The sequence below is a fragment of the Pleurodeles waltl genome, chromosome 5, assembly GCF_031143425.1.
Source record: "Pleurodeles waltl isolate 20211129_DDA chromosome 5, aPleWal1.hap1.20221129, whole genome shotgun sequence".
NCBI classification, from domain to species: Eukaryota; Metazoa; Chordata; class Amphibia; order Caudata; family Salamandridae; genus Pleurodeles; species Pleurodeles waltl.
Window position 1 is genome coordinate 656,983,859 of NC_090444.1, and position 20,860 is coordinate 657,004,718.

Below are 20,860 nucleotides of genomic sequence, written 5' to 3' on the forward strand. Positions count from 1 at the left end.
CGCTAAAAAAGTATAAATCTGGGCCTTGATGTCTCCTTCCGCTTTGTTTCACTTTGGCAGCATCTTGCCCCGAGCACCATATTGTCTAGTGATTCTGTTGGCCACACCGCTTTAGCCATGGTGTCCCATAAAAATGATGCTACTTCACATCGACTGAGTGTGCATGTGCACGTTCTCCCAGCTTTAACATGTTTGACTTTAACGCATCCTCTATACAGCCGATACGTTGTTCCTCACTGAACATACCTCAGCGAGTCACCACCACTGCATATTGTCTTTGCTGTTCCCAACATCTATTATATTATTAACCCTCGTCCACTGTCTCTCAGCTAGAACGTTTCTGACGATGCCAATAGCTTTACGTCGGCCCTTGATAACATGTTTTCCCTAAAATCAGTAGAACATCTTACAACAGACCTTGGTTTATGATACTATAAATACTATAAATACCGCAAAACACTACTGTAAAACTCAGGCGAGGAGTTGGTGCTTAATTATGTCTCGACACTACAAAAGAACTTACAGAACGGCCATCAAAAGCTATCAACAGCTCATTCAGAAGACCGGGGCTGCCGACAAAATTAACCATGCTAGTAATGCCCTCTAAAGCATTGTCTATGCATCTATCCAGGTGACCTTTTTTACCCTTTGAGCATTATTTGCTTCTAAGCACTAGAATTACTATTCATTTTTAAAAATTAATATCTCTGGTTCCCTACATGGGATCTGTGGCGTTTTAGTGTCATTTTATTTTAAAGATATATATATAATATATTTTTATAAATTGGTGTTAGATTTTTATTTTGTTTTGTGTTTTACCTATTTACTGCTTTGTGATTTTTAAATGCTTTACACCTGTCTCCTAAGTTAAGCATTGTCGCTCGTTCCCAGGCTACCAAAGGTTGAGCAAGGATTAATTTATTGAGACCTGGCTGGACCTACAGGGAGCGGAAGCCAGCTTGGAGTGGTGACAGGATTCTCCCCCTTCTACCCAAGTATGTACTGGCAAAGATCTTTTGGAGATTATCAATCAGGCTTATGGGTCGGTAATTTAAGAGGTCACTAGCATGACCTTTCTTGAAGATTGGAATTATATCTGTACCTTCCCAGGGTCTTGGAATTGCTCCATGCTCTGAAATAGCATTAGACAGCATTTTTATATAACTAGTCCAGATCAAGGACTCAGGTTTTTATAGACTGCAAGAAATGTTGTCAGGACCAGGTGCTTTAGCACATTTTAAAAATTCAATCTCCTTGGCTGTATTATCTAAGCTAAAGATAAATACCCCCTCAGCATAGCCTTCCCCAGTGTCAGGTGATGTGTCTTTGACAATCAACTCAGCTACATTAACGGGGGCACAGAATCTTTAGGGGCATATATCTTGGTGAAATGAGAGACCCAGCTGTTGGGTTGAATATGATAGATATATGATTTCTTATTGACAGATTCAGTTTGCGTGACTAAGTGCCAAAGTGACTGATTATCCTTCTTTTTGGCAGCAACAAGCATCTCCCGCCAAATCGATTCATCCCATTGTTTCCTAGCTCTATTAAGGGCAAGGCTATAATTCAGTTTATCTAGCACTATTCCTTCTCTATCATACTTTTTGACTGCACTCCTAAGATTGATCTTGGCTGCCTTGCAGTCCGCGTCAAGCCATATTGTAATGGCACCCTTGACAGACTTCTTACACCCATCTTTAACAAATAGTTTCTGTAAATCATCAAATAGCTGAATATAAATGCTGAGGATCAGAAAGTCTGAAAGTGGATGGCCGACATATTGTGACATATGGCGCACAAATAGACCATAAATCTTGGAGTATCGCTTTGGTTAGACACTAAAGTCGTCCATGAAACATAACGACGGTTGTTGCTTAGAGTTAGTTCTGCAGCTAGGGTGGCCGAACAATTTTCTCCCCTAGCTAGGGCTGGCCTGACAGGGTCAAGATTAGGAAGTTCTGATCACTGTCAAAACAAGTATTTACTTTCATGTCCACTAAAAGAGGCCATAGTCCGACATCTAACAATATATAATCAATGAAGCTATTATATACGCCACGTTTAAAAGTAGAGGCCCTCGCAAGATCAGAGGAAATACGGCCATTGCAAGCCCTTAGACCCTTACCAACCATCATCAACCCAATCTTAAGGGCATTAACAGAAAAGTTACAAGACTTCCCTGTCAACGCAGGGATTTTCCACAATTCATCCTCAAATTCTGTTAACTCACTTATGAGAGGGGAAGGTTGAAATGGAGTATTTAAATCTCTCGCTACTATTGTTCTTGTATTGGAATGTAAAGGGCCCAGTGTCTCATCCAATAGGGTTAGAATCGCATTTTCCCTGTTCGAGCTGGCCTCACGTATATGATTATGAGGGCAATGGAAACAATATAATAATGCCCATCATATCAGGATCATGACCATATCATGGAACCCTGCGTGACTCCAGGAGGTCGTTCCTCAGCAGTATTAGTAAACCACCACGTGCCCTCCCAAATTTTTCAGGTGGGTTAGCATCAACACTAAAGGAGGTGAAGCCATTTACATATATCTTCTCAGTGGCCCACGTTTCTTGAAACAGACAAATGTCACAGCCTTCTACATAAGCTAACCATTCTGGGTCTGATGACTTGTGCCTAACTCCTGCCAAATTCCAACACATTAAAAGAATACTATCACAAAATTCTCTGCCTCCATACAGCCTGCATCTTTTACACGATCAAAGTGCCCCCCTAAAATATCTATGCATAGCAAGTACGCTTGTCAATACATTGATTGATAATTCAAAACATAATCAAAGAGGTCTTATCTGATTAATGTGTTGACGGAGTTTGTATAACAACAATTAAGCCCTAGGGTGGTGGCTGACCCTGGGGTACAGATAAGCTAAGGAGGGGAGCCCCATGCGCCCTCCTCCTTTATTTTAAACGTGCCCCCAGGACCTGCCCCACATATGGGCTTTAATCAAACAAGAGCAGGAGACTGCACTTGTTTTTAAAAAAAAAAATGTACCACAAAATCACAACGTCATGAATTCACAGTACATTTTTTTTTTTAAGCGCTTTTTTCCCCTGGCAGGGGAAACATCTGAGCTAAGGGGTCAGGGTGTCCCTCCCCAGACCCCTTTGCCTTGTTTTACGTTTTGTTTTGTGGGAGATGGCTGCCAACACTTCCTGGTTGGGTTGAAGTGTTGACAGCCAACCAGAGCTCTGCATTTCCCTTCACAAGCTCATTATGATTTTCTAATTCTTTGCGACCTCAGATATACAAATTTTGATTTTATTTAATTTCTCCTAAACTACTGAATGGATTTACACCAAATAAACTAGCTTTCTGTCATATTTGGTGTAATTCCATCCAGTGGTCCGGGCTCTAGTCATGTTCAAAGTCCCTATGGGAATTAACATGGGAAATGCAACTTTTTTTACCCCTCTTGTTCTCAGCCTCTGCTTGACAGATCAACCCCAAACTTTCGGTGCGCAACAAGAATCACCAGCACACTCTTTTTTGGGAAAATTTCTTGAAGAGCCATGTTAGAAATGGGGTCATTGGTTGACAATCAGGTTACCCCCTGTTCAAGCAAGGACCCTCACTCTAGTCAGGGTAAAAGAGAATTGCCCTCAGCTAACCCCTGCTTACCCCCTTGGTAGCTTGGCAGAGCAGTAGGCTTAACTTCAGAGTGCTAGGTGTAAAGTATTTGTACCAACACACACAGTAACTTGCAAACAAAGATCACAGCACACAGTATACAATGTAAGACAGATGAGAGTCACATCAACATAGTCATTGAGGGATAGAAATGAATGAAACAATCGAGCACATCGGTGTTCATATCTTGTCTCCAAAGAAGAGTATAGCCAACACGTGTTTTGTCACACCAGTGACTTTTTCAAGGCCGAAAATGACGGGAAGGTTCCATACACGTAAAGTCAAATGCGTCTCAACAATAGTAAACAGTCAAAGACAAAGATAAGTAGTCTCATATATAGTCCACAGGTCATGCGAAGCAGTCCATCAAAAGGAACCCCGGTAGGTCCAACCGTATGTGTCGTAAGTCAAAATGCTACAGTCTGGCCGTGTATCGGCGTCTTTGCATCTGTGAATTAATGAAAACACTACAAAATGACACAACACAAGTTTAGAAAAATAGGAAATATTTATCTAAACAAAACAAGACCAGAACAACAAAAATCCGACATACACAAGCCAAGTTATGAATTTTTAAAGATTAAACTCAAAAATAGCGCTTAGAAACACAAAATGCTTTGATGAGGTGTTAATACGGCGTCATGACAGAGTCGTTCCCAACAAGCCGAAACCAGCGGCGTCGGACACAGAGTCGCGTAGACCCCTAAGTACAGTACCTTTGGTGAAGAGTGAAAACAAGCTGATGCGCAAAGTCGGGGTTCGCGTCATCTGTGCGAAACGTTGAATCCGCGCACTTTGAGCAGCGTCGGTCACAACGTGGTGCGGTAACTTCCACAGAGTCGTGGACTTCAGCGGGCCTGCAGGGGTGTCGGGCCTGCGAAGGTCATCGCGTTCCATGGAAGATCACTGAGTCGGTTGCAAGCGGCATCACCGGATTTAGCAGCGGCGTCGGTCCGAAGTTGTCCGAAGTCGATTTCCTTGGATTTCCACCAGCTTTCCTTCCAAGGGCCCAGGGAGTGGATAGGGCACCACTTGTCAGAGCAGGAGTCTCTCCAGAGACTCCAGGTGCTGGCAGAGAGAAGTCTTTGCTGTCCCTGAGACTTCAAACAACAGGAGGCAAGCTCTGAATCAAGCCCTTGGAGATTTCTTCACAAGATGGAATGCACACAAAGTCCAGTCTTTGCCCTCTTAGTCTGGCAGAAGCAGCAACTACAGATCCACAAAGCACAGTCACAGGCAGGGCAGCTCTTCTTCCTCAGCTCTTCAGTTTTTCCCCAGGCAGAGGCTCCTCTTGTTTCCAGAAGTGTTCTAAAGCCTGTGGGTTTGGGTGCCCTTCTTATACCTAATTTCCCCTTTGAAGTAGGCCTGCTTCAAAGTAAAGTCTCTTTTGAATGTGAAATCCTGCCTTGCCTAGGCCAGGCCCCAGACTGCATTGTGTAAGGACAGGCACAGCCCATTCAGGTGTAAGTGACCACTCCTCCCCTCCCTCCTAGCACAGATGGCTCATCAGGAAATGCAGACTACACCACAGCTCCTTTTGTGTCACTGTCTAGTGTGAGGTGCAACCAGCCCAACTGTCAAACTGACCCAGACAGGGAATCCACAAACAGGCAGAGTCACAGAAATGGTATAAGCAAGAAATTGCTCACTTTCTAAAAGTGGCATTTTCAAACGCACAATCTTAAAATCAACTTTACTAAAAGATGTATTTTTAAATTGTGAGCTCAGAGACCCCCACTCCACATGTCCATCCGCTCCCAAAGGGGATCTACACTTTAATCAGATTTAAAGGTAGCTCCCATGTTAACCTATGAGAGGGACAGGCCTTGCAACAGTGAAATACGAATTTAGCAATATTTCACTGTCAGGACATATAAAACACATTACTATGGTGGTCATTCTGACCCTGGCGGTCTTTGACCGCCAGGGCGGAGGACCGCGGGAGCACCGCCGACAGGCCGGCGGTGCTCCAATGGGGATTCCGACCGCGGCGGTAAAGCCGCGGTCGGACCGGCACCACTGGCGGGGTCCCGCCAGTGTACCGCCGCCCCATTGAATCCTCCGCGGCGGCGCAGCTTGCTTCACCGCCGCGGGGATTCCGACCCCCCCTACCGCCATCCAGATCCCGGCGGTCGGACCGCCGGGATCCGGATGGCGGTAGGGGGGGTCGCGGGCCCCTGGGGGCCCCTGCAGTGCCCATGCCACTGGCATGGGCATTGCAGGGGCCCCCGTAAGAGGGCCCCTACAAGTATTTCACTGTCTGCTGCGCAGACAGTGAAATACGCGACGGGTGCAACTGCACCCGTCGCACAGCTTCCACTCCGCCGGCTCGATTCCGAGCCGGCTTCATCGTGGAAGCCTCTTTCCCGCTGGGCTGGCGGGCGGTCTGAAGGCGACCGCCCGCCAGCCCAGCGGGAAAGTCAGAATTACCGCCGCGGTCTTTCGACCGCGGAACGGTAATCTGACGGCGGGACTTTGGCGGGCGGCCTCCGCCGCCCGCCAAGGTCAGAATGAGGGCCTATATGTCCTACCTTAACCATACACTGCACCATGCCCTTGGGGCTACCTAGGGCCTAACTCAGGGTTGCCTTACATGCAAGAAAGGGGAAGGTGTAGGCCTGGCAAGTGTGTACACTTGCCAAGTCGAATTTACAGTTAAAACTGCACAAACATACACTGCAGTGGCAGGTCTGAGACATGATTACATGATTACAGAGCTACTTATGTGGGTGGCACAACCAGTGCTGCAGGCCCACTAGTAGCATTTGATTTACAGGCGCTGGCACCTCTAGTGCACCTAACTAGGGACTACTAGTAAATCAAATATGCCAATCATGAATAAACCAATCAACATTACAATTTACACAGGTAGCATATGCACTTTAGCACTGGTTAGCAGTGCTAAAGTGCTCAGAGTTCAAAAGCCAACAGCAACAGGTCAGAAATAATAGGAGGCAGGAGGCAAAAAGATTGGGGATGACCCTGCATAAGCAAAAAAGTCCAACAAGCCATCAAACGGCGCCAAAGATATAGGCAAGTCAAGAAAACGCTTTTTCGATGGAAACCAGGTTCTAACTATAACTACTCATATCTCTCTCTCTCTCTCTATGTATATATATATATATATATATATATAGATATACATATATATATATATATATATATATATATATATGTTATACTGACCACTTTACTTTTTACCAGGATTTGTTTTCACCAACCAAGCCTTTACAACATATTCTTGTGGCAAAGGCATGCGTGGTAGAAGGACTATGCATGGTAAAAATGTTTATTGTAATGTATGCGTGGTAAGTACGTATGTGTTCTAGTGACCGCGTTGTAAAGTCGTGCATGGTAAATGCATGTGTGGTTCCATTATACAACTATTCCTCAGAAGCTACAAATCTGGTCAGCTATTGAGTCACAGGAAGACCAGGCAGATTATCACTGCACTCCCAGCGTGCTATTAATGCCATTTTGTAGTGATTGCTTATAAATACCTTCAAGCTGGCTCTGTGCAGTTAAACAGTTAGTTGCAGGAGGTACTGCATGAGGAAGAAGCTCAGTTTACTCACCCCATCAGCGTGATAGAAAAGGATGCCATTGGGTTGCAGTGTTCGAAAGCTAAATCCTCCCTCAAAGCTTTCGAATGGCGTCATTTTTTGATTGGTAGCGATGAAACTCTCCCCATTGAAGTAAACTCTGCGGGACATCTGTGTGATGGGAAAGAGGACAAAGTAGAGTTAAATGAGTCAACCATGTAGACCTTACCAACATCAGCAGGAATCATAATATGCTCATAAGCACTACACATTTCCGTAAAAACAAAAAAAGAAAAACACAATAAACTCACCACCATAACAGACTGAAAGAACAATTATCCATGAAATACATTTATTAGGGAGAGTGTAACAGCCCAAACACCTCCCTGAAACTATGCCCCTGGTTTGGATGAATAATGATTCAAGGATTTTTAGAGTGTGTATTTGTACTAAAAAATCTTTCTGGACTTGCTGAGAAAAAGACAATTTAAAAAAGTCACAAAAATGTTTAAACAATGTTGCAATGCATGATGACAATGTGAGGATTAAAGCATAAATGCATCAGATTAGAAAGAAGGCCCTGAAAGCATATATAGTGGAGCAATTGTGATGATGAAGTCACCAGGAATCACCTTGCTGCAGGGCAGGGGGTATGGCTGCCACTGGACTAGTATTTTACCAGCCTGGCCTGTATTTTAATGTCAGTTCACTTAAAGAATTGAGACAATCACCAATTAATTTTATCTCAATTAAAATAGAATCATAAAGCAACAAAAACAAGATAAAATAGCATTACAAGTAATCCGGAGATGGCTAAACTAAACTATTCCTAAATTATTTTTTAACATAAGGATGATTTAATTGTGGTGTGTAGCAAAGTGGCAGTATTATGTGGTATTACTGGGGAGTATTACCATGTAATACTAGCAAGTTACCCAGAAATGGAAGAAATGGACCACAGGTTCACACCAGTAAACCTTAGCTCAGTCCTGGTAGAGTGACAAAGAGAAGTCAGGCTACTTAGAGGAACGTGTGTAAAGCATTTCACAACACCCACATGGATGATATTTAAATAACACAACTTGAAAGAAAACTGACAATAATTTAGACAAATGAAGCAGATTTTTATCTTAATTTGGACACCACAATTAACTTTTTATCTCACAGACAACCGGAGTTGTGAATTTTTAAAGCTTTGAAAAAGTGCGTACTTTTATGGTCAAACGACTCCCACTGAAGTCAATGGGGAAAATCACAGTGTGCAATCAGTCACTTGTAGGATGAGCTCTGGGAAACCCACTTGGAGTTAAGATCTTGTAGGTCTGTAGACCAAGACTCAACAGTCAGTTTCTATTTACCTTGCCCAGGAAGTCCGGGTGCAGAGGCTCTCTGGCTGTCCTTACTGCTGTGAAATTGAAGCACTTGACAAAAGCACACTTCGGGGTGTACTCTCACTCTACTCTCAAGAAGAAGAAGCCTTTGGGGTCCCATGACATGGATTCCACAGCTGGAACTTCTCCACCACGTCTGGCGACTCTGGGTGCAGAGGTGGCCATGCAGCTGTGAATCACAAGGACTGGTCGTGCCAAAGATGCTTTGCTGCTCCTCTCTTAGTACCCTCCTTCAGAATGCAGATTCTCAAGAGTGAGGTAATTACTGACGTTGGTCATTATGCTGGGGAACTACTCTGGAGTTGGTGATGTCTAAGAGGCCCTCGGTTATTGGGCTAGCGACAGACAAGCCTTGGCAGAGGCAAAAGTAGTCTACGGTTACCTTATCAGCAGGACGTCGTCTGGAAGGGGGCAGCAGCTTCAAATCTGGTGACAGCCTCACTAACACTCCCAGGGTGCAGGTCCCCAACTTTCTTTTGGCTCACTCAAGAGGGGCCTGACAGGTTGCACGTCTGGTAATGCAGCATGATGATTCTTCTGCAGGTTGCAGGTGACTGGTACCGACAGTAAGGGGAGACTGCTTTGGTTTCTGGTGAGCCCGGAGTCCCTCTTGCTGGGAGCAAGGAGTCTTCACCACGGTTGCACGGCAATCACACAGTTCCAGTATCTGGTTATCTCAGGGTATTTAAGTGCCCCCTCTTTGCGCTGGGGAGGAGTCCTAAGTCCTAATGTTGGTGCCGGCTTCTTCTTTGTGCCTCTTATATTCAAAGTCAGAACTGAGGTTCTGGTGCCAGGGGAGCCCCCTAAATACTGGTTTAGGTGGGTTAAGGTTGTGAGGGACAGTATCCAAAGGGCTACTGGTTCCTGTGGCTATCCATCCCCTGAAGTGACCACTTCTTGTGGGAATGCATCTCATTTCTACTCAGAACCCACTATTGCTAAGGTTTGCCAACATGGCAGAACCTTCCCTCGGCTTTACAGACCTCCTAACCCACACTAAAGGTCTAGCTAGCCTTTTGGAACTATACACCTCCTGAATAACTCATTTTGCCACCTGCCGGCTTGGTCAGGACAGGTAGGGCTTTGTCCTCGAGTGGGGGACAAGAGATTACATATAAAGGCCGCTGAAGCCTTTGGGGCTCACCGCCTTGATTACTGTAAACACTAGCCTTCCTAGGAGGGAGGAGGTGTGGCCTTCTTCCTGCCCAGGTCCTTTGTCTTCTTCCTGGGGGTAGTGTTAGCATGAACAGCAAGATGGCAGACTCTTGTCTTCGTGGCAAATGGCTCAGGAGAGCCCACAGAGGCATAGGAAAGCTGATATATTTGTGGGCATCCTCTAGGGCTGCCTCCAGGGTACATGCTGGCTAATCCGGGGCATGAGAATCGTGCTCAGAGTTAAAAAAATATACTGTTTGATACCAAACATGGGGGAAATTGGCTGTGTCATCATCGAGGTGGACATCTGTGGACTGCCCAGGGTTAGCCCATGTTATCCTGTGGACCGCCAGTCAATTGTGATAGCTTTGTTTGAAATGCTATCACAGGATCATATATTCTTGTGCATATATGTCCACACTCATAACACAGGGCACCCTGCCGCCTGGGCTAAAGGAGACCTGCCTTAGGAGTGAATTCTGGGCTATGAGCAATGAAAGGATCTTTGCCTGCACTTGGTGTGGGTAGAGTCGAACTTAAACAGACAAGCTGCTTGTGCAGAGTGACATGGCAGCTCTGAAGGATTTGCTTCTACTTGGGTCACACAGGGTGGCACAATCAGTGCTGCAGCCGTTGTAACCCCTTTACCATCCCTACCCTGGATTCACAGGTACCATTTGCTAGGGCTTTACAGGGGTCGTAAAGACTTTGTCCATTGGGTTCGCAAAGTCTCAGTACAATTCTGTCTGGTCAGCAGACCTAAGTATACTTTCAGGTCAAAAGTAACAACATCCATTAGCAAAACATGGGGGATGACCATCAAAAAAGGGGACTTTACAACATGGTGTAAAGAAATAAATGCCAAGATTTTAACCACACTGTTGCTTAAGTATCATCTCATGGCCCTTAGAGATCCTCAAAACACATAAAAATGGTGGTATAGTCTGAGAAAGGTACCAATCCTAGGTTAAATCGGTTGTAAGTAAGAGGAGAGGGGGGGCTGAGTGAATGACACATGAGAAAGAGCTGAGAAAGTTGGGAGACTGTGAGCCAATCCTGCCAGCTATCTTCCTAACGAAAGAGCCATAAAAGCGCCTCAAATAATCCAATAATCTAGCTTCTTGTTGTATAAAGGAAGCAGCGCCATGTTTTGATAGGAAACTGTTGCACTCTATTTATCTATAAAAACATGCAAACATCTATTTTCTAAATTGGAAATGCGTATCTCTATATACATTGCACAATGGTTTCAACACATTGTACGTCTGGCTCAAAGAGCTTTAGATGTATCATAGAAGCTATACCATCAAAACTTAGGTGGGAGGGAGTAAGACATTAGCCACATGTTGGTAGTGACATTTACATATTAATCAGTTGACATTACAGCTACTAATTGTTGTAACTGCCATTCATGAGATGCAGAGAATTTCCTTTTCACCGGCCTAGGTTGGTTAGATATACAAGCTCACTTTGGGGTAGACACCTGCTTGGTAAAAAAATAAGGGGCTGATTCTAACCCCGGCGGTCTTCGACCGCCGGGGCGAGGGTCGGCGGGAGCACCGCCGACAGGCCGGCGGTGTCCCGCAGGGCATTCTGACCGCGGCGCTTTGGCCGCGGTCAGAAAGGGTAAACCGGCGGTCTCCCGCCGGTTTACCGCTGCCCTCAGAATCCCCCATGGCGGCGCAGCTTGCTGCGCCGCCATGGGGGATTCTGACCCCCCCTACCGCCATCCTGTTCATGGCGGGAAAGCCGCCATGAACAGGATGGCGGTAGGGGGGGTCGCGGGGCCCCTGGGGGCCCCTGCCGTGCCCATGCCAATGGCATGGGCACGGCAGGGGCCCCCGTAAGAGGGCCCCGCAAGGTATTTCAGTGTCTGCCTTGCAGACACTGAAATACGCGACGGGTGCTACTGCACCCGTCGCACCTTCCCACTCCGCCGGCTCGATTACGAGCCGGCTCCATGGTGGGAAGTGAGTTTTTCCCTGGGCTGGCGGGCGGTCTTTTGGAGACCGCCCGCCAGCCCAGGGAAAAACACATAATACCCTCCGCGGTCTTCTGACCGCGGAGCGGTATTATGGGGGCGGAATTCTGGCGGGCAGCCTCCGCCGCCCGCCAGAATTAGAATCACCCCCTAAATCTGTTGAGAAAAAACAGGATGTGACCATCCATTTAAAGGTAAATGAGTTATCATGATTCTCTTTTCAAAACAGGAGCAGTGTGCTGCTCCCCACACGAAACAAATTACGTCTATGTATCAGGCCCTGTGTTTGTTTAGTAGGTCCCAGGGAATGGCCTCACACATCAACCACAGGTATGCACACAAGAAGCTGTGGCTGGAGACATCATCCTCATGCATAAGCGCTACCTTTTCTCATCCTGCACAGAGTTAGAGCAATCCTGTGAAGGAAGATCGGTTTGCTGCCATAAACACACTTCATGGAGTGTTCGCAAGAACATATCAGGTCCACAGCAAAGATAAAGTAAGCATTGACAAACCCAATAGGTCTGACACCTTGTGCCATAATTATAGCTTTGCCTAATGCTTGTTTTGGCATGGGTTTTGTAAAACGTTATTGTTAAGGGAGGTGCCAAGTACTCACCAAACAAAGAACTAGCTAAAAGAAAATACATTTTTGTTGGTTTCCGAAAGCATACATTGCCTTAGTAGTCCTTGGCATTACGGGAAACCATTTTGTGCTCCTTGTGAAAGAGCAGAATGTCATGTCACACTAAAGTTAGCCACTGGCTGAAGTGGGCATACCCATTGCTCCATGCTGTATGTTGTGGAGGCAGAAACATTTTTTTAAATGACAGATCAATTGACCAATTTGGCACTGTTTGACGAATTCTCACGATATGTTCAAAACTAGTTTGCCTCTCACTTCAGCTGCTGTGTTAAAAGTTTCTGGGTAATTTGTCAAGCGGGGGCTGAGAAAAGAGGGTTTGGGGGGTGCCATAATGCATTTCCCCATGCAATTTATCATGGGAAATGTAGACATGACTACAGCCCGAACTGCTGGATGGAATGCTAGATCTTGGTTCAGAAAGCATACTTTTTGTAAGTTGGTGTAAATCTGTTCAGCAGTTTGAGAGATATTAAATGAAAAATACATTTGTATATCAAGGGACAGGGATCCTCCGTGGATCCAACAGATCATGCTGAGATCTGATTGGCTGTCAACACTTCAACCAGAAATTGTGACAGCTATTTAGGGACTCGGACAAGTTCCCCCAAAAAAAATTCAAAAAAGAAAAAGGGGCAGGGTAGGAATATCCCAAACCCCTAGGCCTAGTGTGGGGGTACCCAAGAGACCTAGCTTTTTTAATCCATGAATTCCAGCAAAAATCAAAGAAAAAAACAAGCACAATCTCATGAGCTTCTTTAAACCGTGGTCACCGGGTGGGCCAGGTTCCTTGGCAAACTGTAATAACTATAATGGGGAGGGGGCGCACATGGTCCTCACTCCCCATGGCTGATTTCGACCTCAGGGATCGACTTATCCCAGGGGAAGGCCACTGATTATTATGTGCGAGGGGATGTCATGCGCCCCCCCGCCAAAGGCCGCTTACGGTCTAAGGGACAACCACCTCCTCGGAGTAAGGCCTAGCTTTTACAGGGGCAGTGTCCACGTGGACTCCCTTCATGGGCCCACTACAGCCCCAGGGACCATCAACTCCCCAGAGCCAAAAGGAAAAGGAGGTGCCGTGCGGCCCCCTCCTAGTCCAATTACTACCCTGGGTACCACCACCTCCCAGGGCTAGGCCTATTCTGTGAAAGGGGAGGGGGCAGCGTGGCCCCCATCCAGGCTATTTTTGGCACCAGCTAGGTGGTGGTCCCTTCAAACACAAAGAAGGGGCACCCCCTCCTGGAGCCATTAATGGCCAGGAGACCGCTGCTGCCCAGGCCCGGCTCCCTACGTGCCAAGGTGCCCACCCTTGAGACATAGATGTTTGCTTTTGCTTGGTGGGAGCTTTGACAACTCCCGCCAAACAAGAGCAAACAGTAGGTCTGAACCTTTCTGTTTTCCTGCCCACTCCCTTTTTACAAATTGGCTGGGAGCTGGGGGGCTGGGATCTCCAGGTCCAAAGAAGGCCTTCATTCTGTTTTAGTAATTGGGTCAGCCTCAGTGGATGGGATCCCCATGGCTGTAATTGGCATTGCAGAGGTGAGTGCCTACAGGGGGTTGGCTGGAGGGCCTGGTAGAAGGCTGTTCGTAGACTGGGCTTGGGTGTCTATGTGGTGTTGGTCACAGGACCTGGCCTATGGCCAACTGACACCGCACATGCCCGAAGGACATGCGTGGCATGGCATAGGGTGCCTATGTGGTGTTGGCCGCAGGGTCTGGCCCTGCAACCAACCCCCACCGCAAATGTTGGAAGGATGTGCTTTGTGCAGAATCAGGTGCCTGGGGGGGTTTGCCGCAGGGCCAGGCCCTGCAGCCAACCCTCGCCACGAATGGTGGTAGGCCATGCATGGTGCAGGGTTGGATGCCTATGAGAGGTTAGCCGTAGGATTGGGGGTTGGTTTAATGTAAGGTAATTTAATATTACTTACTGTTGAAAAAAACCCTAATAATTCACTGCAAAAAGCAAAGATTATGGGGAAGGTTAGTAAGGAAATAGAATTTAAAAAGCCTTGGAAAATTCACTGAAAAGCCAAAGGTTAGAGTTATGTTTCAAATAGGTTCAGATAAATAGTTATACCAATCTCAAGAAACTATAACTCGTGCCCTATGGTAACTATAACTTTCGTCCTTGCCATACACTGCTACTTATCCCACATAGTACATCAGTAATGACATGTTCTATGACATAATTTCTAATATAACTGTAGCCTTTTGTAATAAAATTATTGAAGAGAAATCTGTGCACATGGGGGCACGAGTTATAGTTACCTTAGGGCACAAGTATATATAAATATATATATATCTATATCTCTCTCTCTCTCTATATATATATATATACATATATATATATATACATATATATATATGCATATATATATAGAGAGAGAGATATATAGATATATATAGATATATATATACACAAGTCTGGACAACTCCTGGCCACATCCACCTACTACGTGGGGTTTGGTGCAAGTTTGCGGACTTCGGTACCACCAGATGTAATCCAAAAGGTGCCTTATCAAAAACACTGAAGACTCGCACTCCAAAGCCTGGTTTCAAATCTAAAACCTTTTGGCATTATATGTATATATGTATGTGTATATATATATATATATATGTATATATATATATATATACATACATACATACATTTTACTAAATGGGAAAGATCTTGGCTAACGTCGTACCTAAAAATATTTGTCATGCACACCCATGGTGTGTCAAGGCCCCTGTACTCATTCTCACTACACTATTGCAAGTCGTTTACTACTGCCCATGTCTGGAGTAAAACTCTATTTCCAGGGTGTGAAGAGGTCAAAGAGGAGGTTGTAAAAACTCAGAAATGTATGTTTGTGGGCGTACATATTATTGCAATGTTGTAATGTTTATATTATGCGTAAACAAAAGGGTTTCTGAATGAAAGGTCACCCTTTGGAATTGCCTGCAGCCTAAAACACAGATTCCCTTTGTTTAAATCAAACTTACAAGCGCAAGGGGATCTGTGAATCCTGTCCCAATTGCTCTAATAGGGCATCTCATTTACAGACCTAAATGTTAAGACTAACTGGAGTAAAACTGTATTTGAAGCCGTTTGACTGTGTGGACTCCTTTATTTTTGTTTATACTTTTGAACATGGTAATAGAATCACTGCTGTCGCAACTCCGCAGGGTCACACAAAGTTTGTTTAAATAATTAGTTTCGCAGTTTACTCTTGGGTTTTACTTACTAGAGACTCTTCCGGGCAGCCGTAGCTGAGTCCAAGCGTCCCTGGTTCCTCTAACAAATTGAAGTCCTTCTTTTGAAACTGGAAGCCTTTCATACATCCCTTAAAGGCGATATCTGCAGCCACATGTGACTGTACACTGCCGGACCAAAAAACGACAACGGAGAGGCAATCATTGAATGCAACTTACACTTGCTTTAATAAGGCAGTTATTTCATATAGCAAAAAAACACAGACAATAATTCACTAAGAACTATAAACTCAGTGACTATTTCTGACATAGGTGTAAACCAGAGATAGAACAGAGTGTTAATTGCTACCCGATCTTCTGTACAAAGGATAGGGGCTTCGGTGGCTGCGTAGAGGGGATGTCTGCCCACAGGGCATTTTGGGCAGGTGATAGTCCTGATGGACTGTCGGTAGGTTTTAGCGTGGGGCTATTAGGCAGCGTAGGGCATTATAGTTAGGGTAAAGTGAACTGGGCTACCAGTCACTATTTTGTGTTTTGTGACACGGTCGTTGGTAGATACTCAGGGCCAGGTTAAGATTTTGTACATTTCAAGGATTTTGCTAGGGTTAGGGACATTTTAGAAGGATGGAACACAAAAGAGTTGAAGAAGTGCTCTGCCTCCCTGAGGAGCCTGGGTGTGAGGATTTGCTGACCGTCGGAGCAGGTGAGTGCAGCATCAGTGGTGGACAGGCCTGGTTGGCGCGTCGAGCATCAGGGGACATGGCAGCAGCGTTGGCCTGCACGTGGCCTTGATCAAACGGGTTGATCAGGATGAGGCAGCCTGGAAGCAGTGCATATAGGACACAGTGAAAGGCCCCTTGCGGCTGGTTCACTCAGAGGCAGGTGAGGTCCAGGGACTGAAAGGCAAGTGGCACAGAGAGCTCTAAGTGGTGCGGGTACCGGGGTGGGGAAAGAGATTAGCTTTCGATATCGAGGGTGGTGCCTGACTGAGGGCTCTGCAGGAGGGTTGGTTGGAAGGAGAGGAGCAAACAGGATTTCTGGGGGCAGTTAGCAGGCAGGATTTCTAGGGGCAATTAGTGACCCCCACAGTCCAATGGTTAGCATCAGGGAGCAACCATGGAAAGGGGGACAGGAAGAGGGCATTTTCAAGGCAGGGGGCTTAGTGAAGAGTCTTAAGGCCGGTAGGATGCCATAGTGTGTCGTCCCTTTCAAGGGCATCCCACCCAGAGTGGGATGGGAACAGTGGGTGTGGGACAGGCAAGGCAGGAGGAGGCATGCGGGGATTTCAACAGAGGTTTCTGTGGCAGGGATAACTTCTAATTCTGGCATGAATGTTGAAAGTGTGCAGCCAGGAACTCTCTTATACATTGCAAAGGATTTTGATGAGGATGCAAGGGGGCTCTTCACACCCTCAGGGACAGAGGGTGGGGGTAGAGGGTCAGAAGTACCTGCAGGAAAAGGCTTATACACCAGTTAAGTTGCGGTGCGGTGTTGCAGAGGATGCACATTTATTTTCACAATGGTTTAGAATTGGGCTATGAAGGACTGCCTAAGAGAAGTTGAGTGTAAAATCTAAAGTTAGTCAGGGAACGTCCTCAAGTGGTTAAGAACAAGTTGGAAAAATAGGTATGTGAGAGAAGGATGGCAGGCCCATTTGATGATTGGCCCCTGGACACATCAGTAGTTTTGCCAATTTATAGGGTCCCAATAAAGAAAATAGGACAGTTGAGGCTGAGTCAACACCTTTCCTAGCCAAAAGGACAGTCAGTGAATAATAACATTTCAGAAGATCTGTCCACAGTTTATTATTCCTCAGCAGATGTGGCCATAGACTTAATAAATGCAGCAGAAAATTGGGTATATATGGTGAAACGTGACATAATGTCAGCATTCTGCCTGCTTCCTGTGAGCGCCAAAGACTTTGAATTGCTGGGAATACAGTTTGGCGGTAAATGGTAAGTGGTCAAGGATTTACCAATGCGGTGTTCCATTTCATGTACACTGTTTGAAAAGTTTAGTTCCTTTTTGCAATGGATGTTCATGTTTGCTATGGGACACAACACGGTGAGACATTACCTGGATGATTTCTTTTTTGTAGGCCCAAAAGGCTCCATTGACTGCCAGCCTATGCCGGCCAATTTCTTTTTTTATAACAACATTTGTGTTAGTTTTTTAAATCCACCAAGTAAAGTACAGTTACAGCAGCATAACACCTTCACATTGTAACCAACTGTTTGACAAATCACATCCCCAAACCATAGAATCTCCCCCACATCCTCCATATCTTACTGTGCTTCCATTAACAGCCTTGCGCAGTATAGATGGGCTTTTCTAATTAAGCACACTAGTCTACACCTGCCCTCCATTCCGCCAGGGATGGGACACTGTGTGTGATCGATCTACAGGTAATGTCTCGCTTAGCAACCAATGTGGCAACACCCATGAGCGTAGAGTCAGCTTGGGCGCTCCAATCATATCACTCATCCCCAGCAGGGCTACCTTGGGGGTTAGGTCAAGGTCCTGCTCCAAGATCTCTGAAAGTTCACTTTGTATTCACTACCAGTATGGGAGTTAAACGGGCAGGCACAGACCATGTGGTAAAAGATGTTGGCCAATTTTAAGGACTAATGGCAGATGTAGATCTGCTGCTAGCAGTGGAAAAGATGGTAGGGCTTAGCACTAGGTTTACTTGTGTAGGTATTAAAATTGACACAAAACTCATGGAGGCACAGCTGCCAGTTTATAAGAAATGGGTGATTGTGCAACTGATTGACATAATGCTGGCAAAGGAAAAATTGAGAGTACGGAAAGTACAACTGCTATTGGGACACTTGAACTTTGCTTGTGGAGTGGTAAGAGCTGGTAGGAGCTTTTGTAGGAGGCTGGAGTTGTCGCTATCCAGGTAGACTTTACCACATCATAAGCTATGGTTGAGGGAAGGAATTAAGGAATATCTGAGGCTGTGGCATTTCTATTTAGATCAGTTCAATGGCATTTCCCTGAAAGGGCTGCCAGACAAAGCTGAGTGGACTATTCAAATACATGCAGATGTGGCGGGTGGGCTGGCTACGGTCCACACTGTCAGGGGCATTGGAATGTGCAGCAATAACTTGAGGAATGGAAGAATGGAGGGAGAAGCATAAACTTCCTGGGGTTTTTCCCGTTAGTGGTTGTCTTGGTCTTGTGTCAAGGTGAATTTGCTAACAAGAAAGTGCTTTTTAACATAGACAATACGGCAGTGGTACAGACTGTCAACAGGCAATGGGTTGGGGACTTGCAGGTTTTGAAGCTGTTGAGGGTGCTTGTAATAGAATTCTAAAGACATTACATTATGGGCCAGATTTAAAAGGCCCTTGCACCTCCTTGCTCACACTAGCGTCATTTTTTTTTACGCTAATGTGGCTTTAAGGAGGCCATTTCCCCAAGCCATATTTACAAAGTGGTGCAATGCTAGCATTGCACCACTTTGTAAACCGTTACGCCACATTTTACCTGTGCCAGGTATAATGTATGCAAGGGGGGTGTTACAATGCAGGGAGGCTGCAAAAAATGGCTCATTGAAATCTATTTAATGCCTACTCGGCCGGCAGGCGTTAAAGTGATGGGCGCAAAAAGAACAAGTGATGGACGGAATGCTGAACAATGTCAAACATTCACCCCCAGTACAGAGATCTAGGCCTAAATCCTTCGTTTTTTTGCCACCCATGCCATTCCAGTTTGGACACAGCCATATGCAAATCAGTCTTGACCCTGCTCCCTATAGGCCTCCCTAGTGCTTTGCTGCACTAGTGCCATAATTTATGGTGCTAATCCAGCAAGGTGCCACAATAGTGTTATAAATTATAACGCTATTGTGGAAACAAGCGCCATAGTGCACCATATTTTCAATACGGCACAACCATGGTGTTGTTAGGTGGGGCAGGGGCGGTGCAAGAATAGTGGCACGTACCAAGAATGGAAAATGATATTGCGGATGCTTTGTCTCATTCGCAGTGACATAGGTTCCATGGGCTTGCTTCGGAAATGGACCACAAGAAGACATCAATTCTGGAAGAACGGTGGTGGGTAGGCGTGCATGGACGTTTCAGTTGCTAGTTGGTTATCTGGCACAGTCCACTAGAATGGCATATAGGCAATTGTGGCTGGAGTTTTGTGATTCCGAGGCATGCAGGAGGAATGCTCAGAAGGAGGTTTGGCAGAGGACTGACAATGTGGTATATTTTATAATGGACATGACTGACAAAGATTGGTGAAGGACCACCATAGTGGGTAAGTTGGTTGGCACTGCATTCAAGGAAAATTTGCATTGGGGTTATGGCCCATCAGCGGATGTATTAGGGACATGGCTAATAGAAGGTTGTATGAGGGAGAGAGGAAATGGCGGTTGAAGCAAAAAATCATGGTCTGGACAGAGTTGTGAAGAGGATGGGGGCTCTGACAGCAGTTTTTAATGCTGACAGAGAAGCACATTTGTTCTTGTTGTTCTTGTTGTTTATTTGCTGTATGTTTTTTGGGGCCTTTTTGAGTGTCAAGTGATAGGGAGGGTGGAGGGCTGGTGTTGGGGGGGTGTGAAGTTGAAAAAAAAAGTGTGGAGATTAATATCCATTATACAAGGATGGATCAAAGGGCAAAAGGGACTCAAGTGCAGTTCAGGCCCTACCCAGTGAATCATTTGGTGGGCTTTGGGCTGGGGCCAGTAGGCAGGATAGGGGTATTATAGTTAAGGCAAGATGAATTGGACTACAAGACACCATTCCGTGGTATGTGACATGGTGGCTTGTACCTAGACAGGGCCAGGTTAAGGTTTTGTACCACACACTCACCCCCTTTTAGAAAGGGAGAGGGGTTCTTTTAAGAAATACTGAAGTTGGCTAACATGGGCCAGGTGCAGAAGGTGAGGTAAATATTGTGTTTGTCACTGATGAGCAGGTGCTAGTAAGTGGTTTGCAAAGAGGTTTTCATGTCTGGAAGTGGTTTTATTGCTGTTGGGGTGGCTGACACAGTTTCAAGGGGAGGTCGGGAGTAAGTTTTCACCTGCAGACAGTAGAAATCTTAAGGTTTCCAGTTACAGGAAGTTAATTTATGTTGGAAAGTTTTAGATTCATTGAAAGTCAGTTGAGCTGGAGGAATTGTGGGGAGGATAATTAGGGGTGGGTAGGACAAGTGGTAGGTATTCACTCATGTATAGTGAGTGTAAAGGCGTTGGCCTAGTATTATAACAATGTGATGTGCACCTGCCTCATTAAAGCAGCTTTTCCACATATTGTCAGTCGTCTGTGCTATGCACCCTCGCCCAA

The 20,860-nt window shown here is 45.6% G+C and overlaps 1 protein-coding gene across 1 annotated transcript in view; it reads right to left on the reverse strand.

The window, feature by feature from the left end:
• LAMA4 (laminin subunit alpha 4) overlaps positions 1-20,860 on the reverse strand; it is a 557,086-nt gene that overhangs the window by 108,201 nt on the left and 428,025 nt on the right. The window contains exons 28-29 of the mRNA XM_069234539.1: positions 15,596-15,731; positions 7,229-7,366 (exon numbers count right to left, since the gene is read on the reverse strand). Of these exons, the coding sequence (XP_069090640.1) occupies positions 7,229-7,366; positions 15,596-15,731 (274 nt within the window). The remainder of the gene's footprint in view (positions 1-7,228; positions 7,367-15,595; positions 15,732-20,860) is intronic.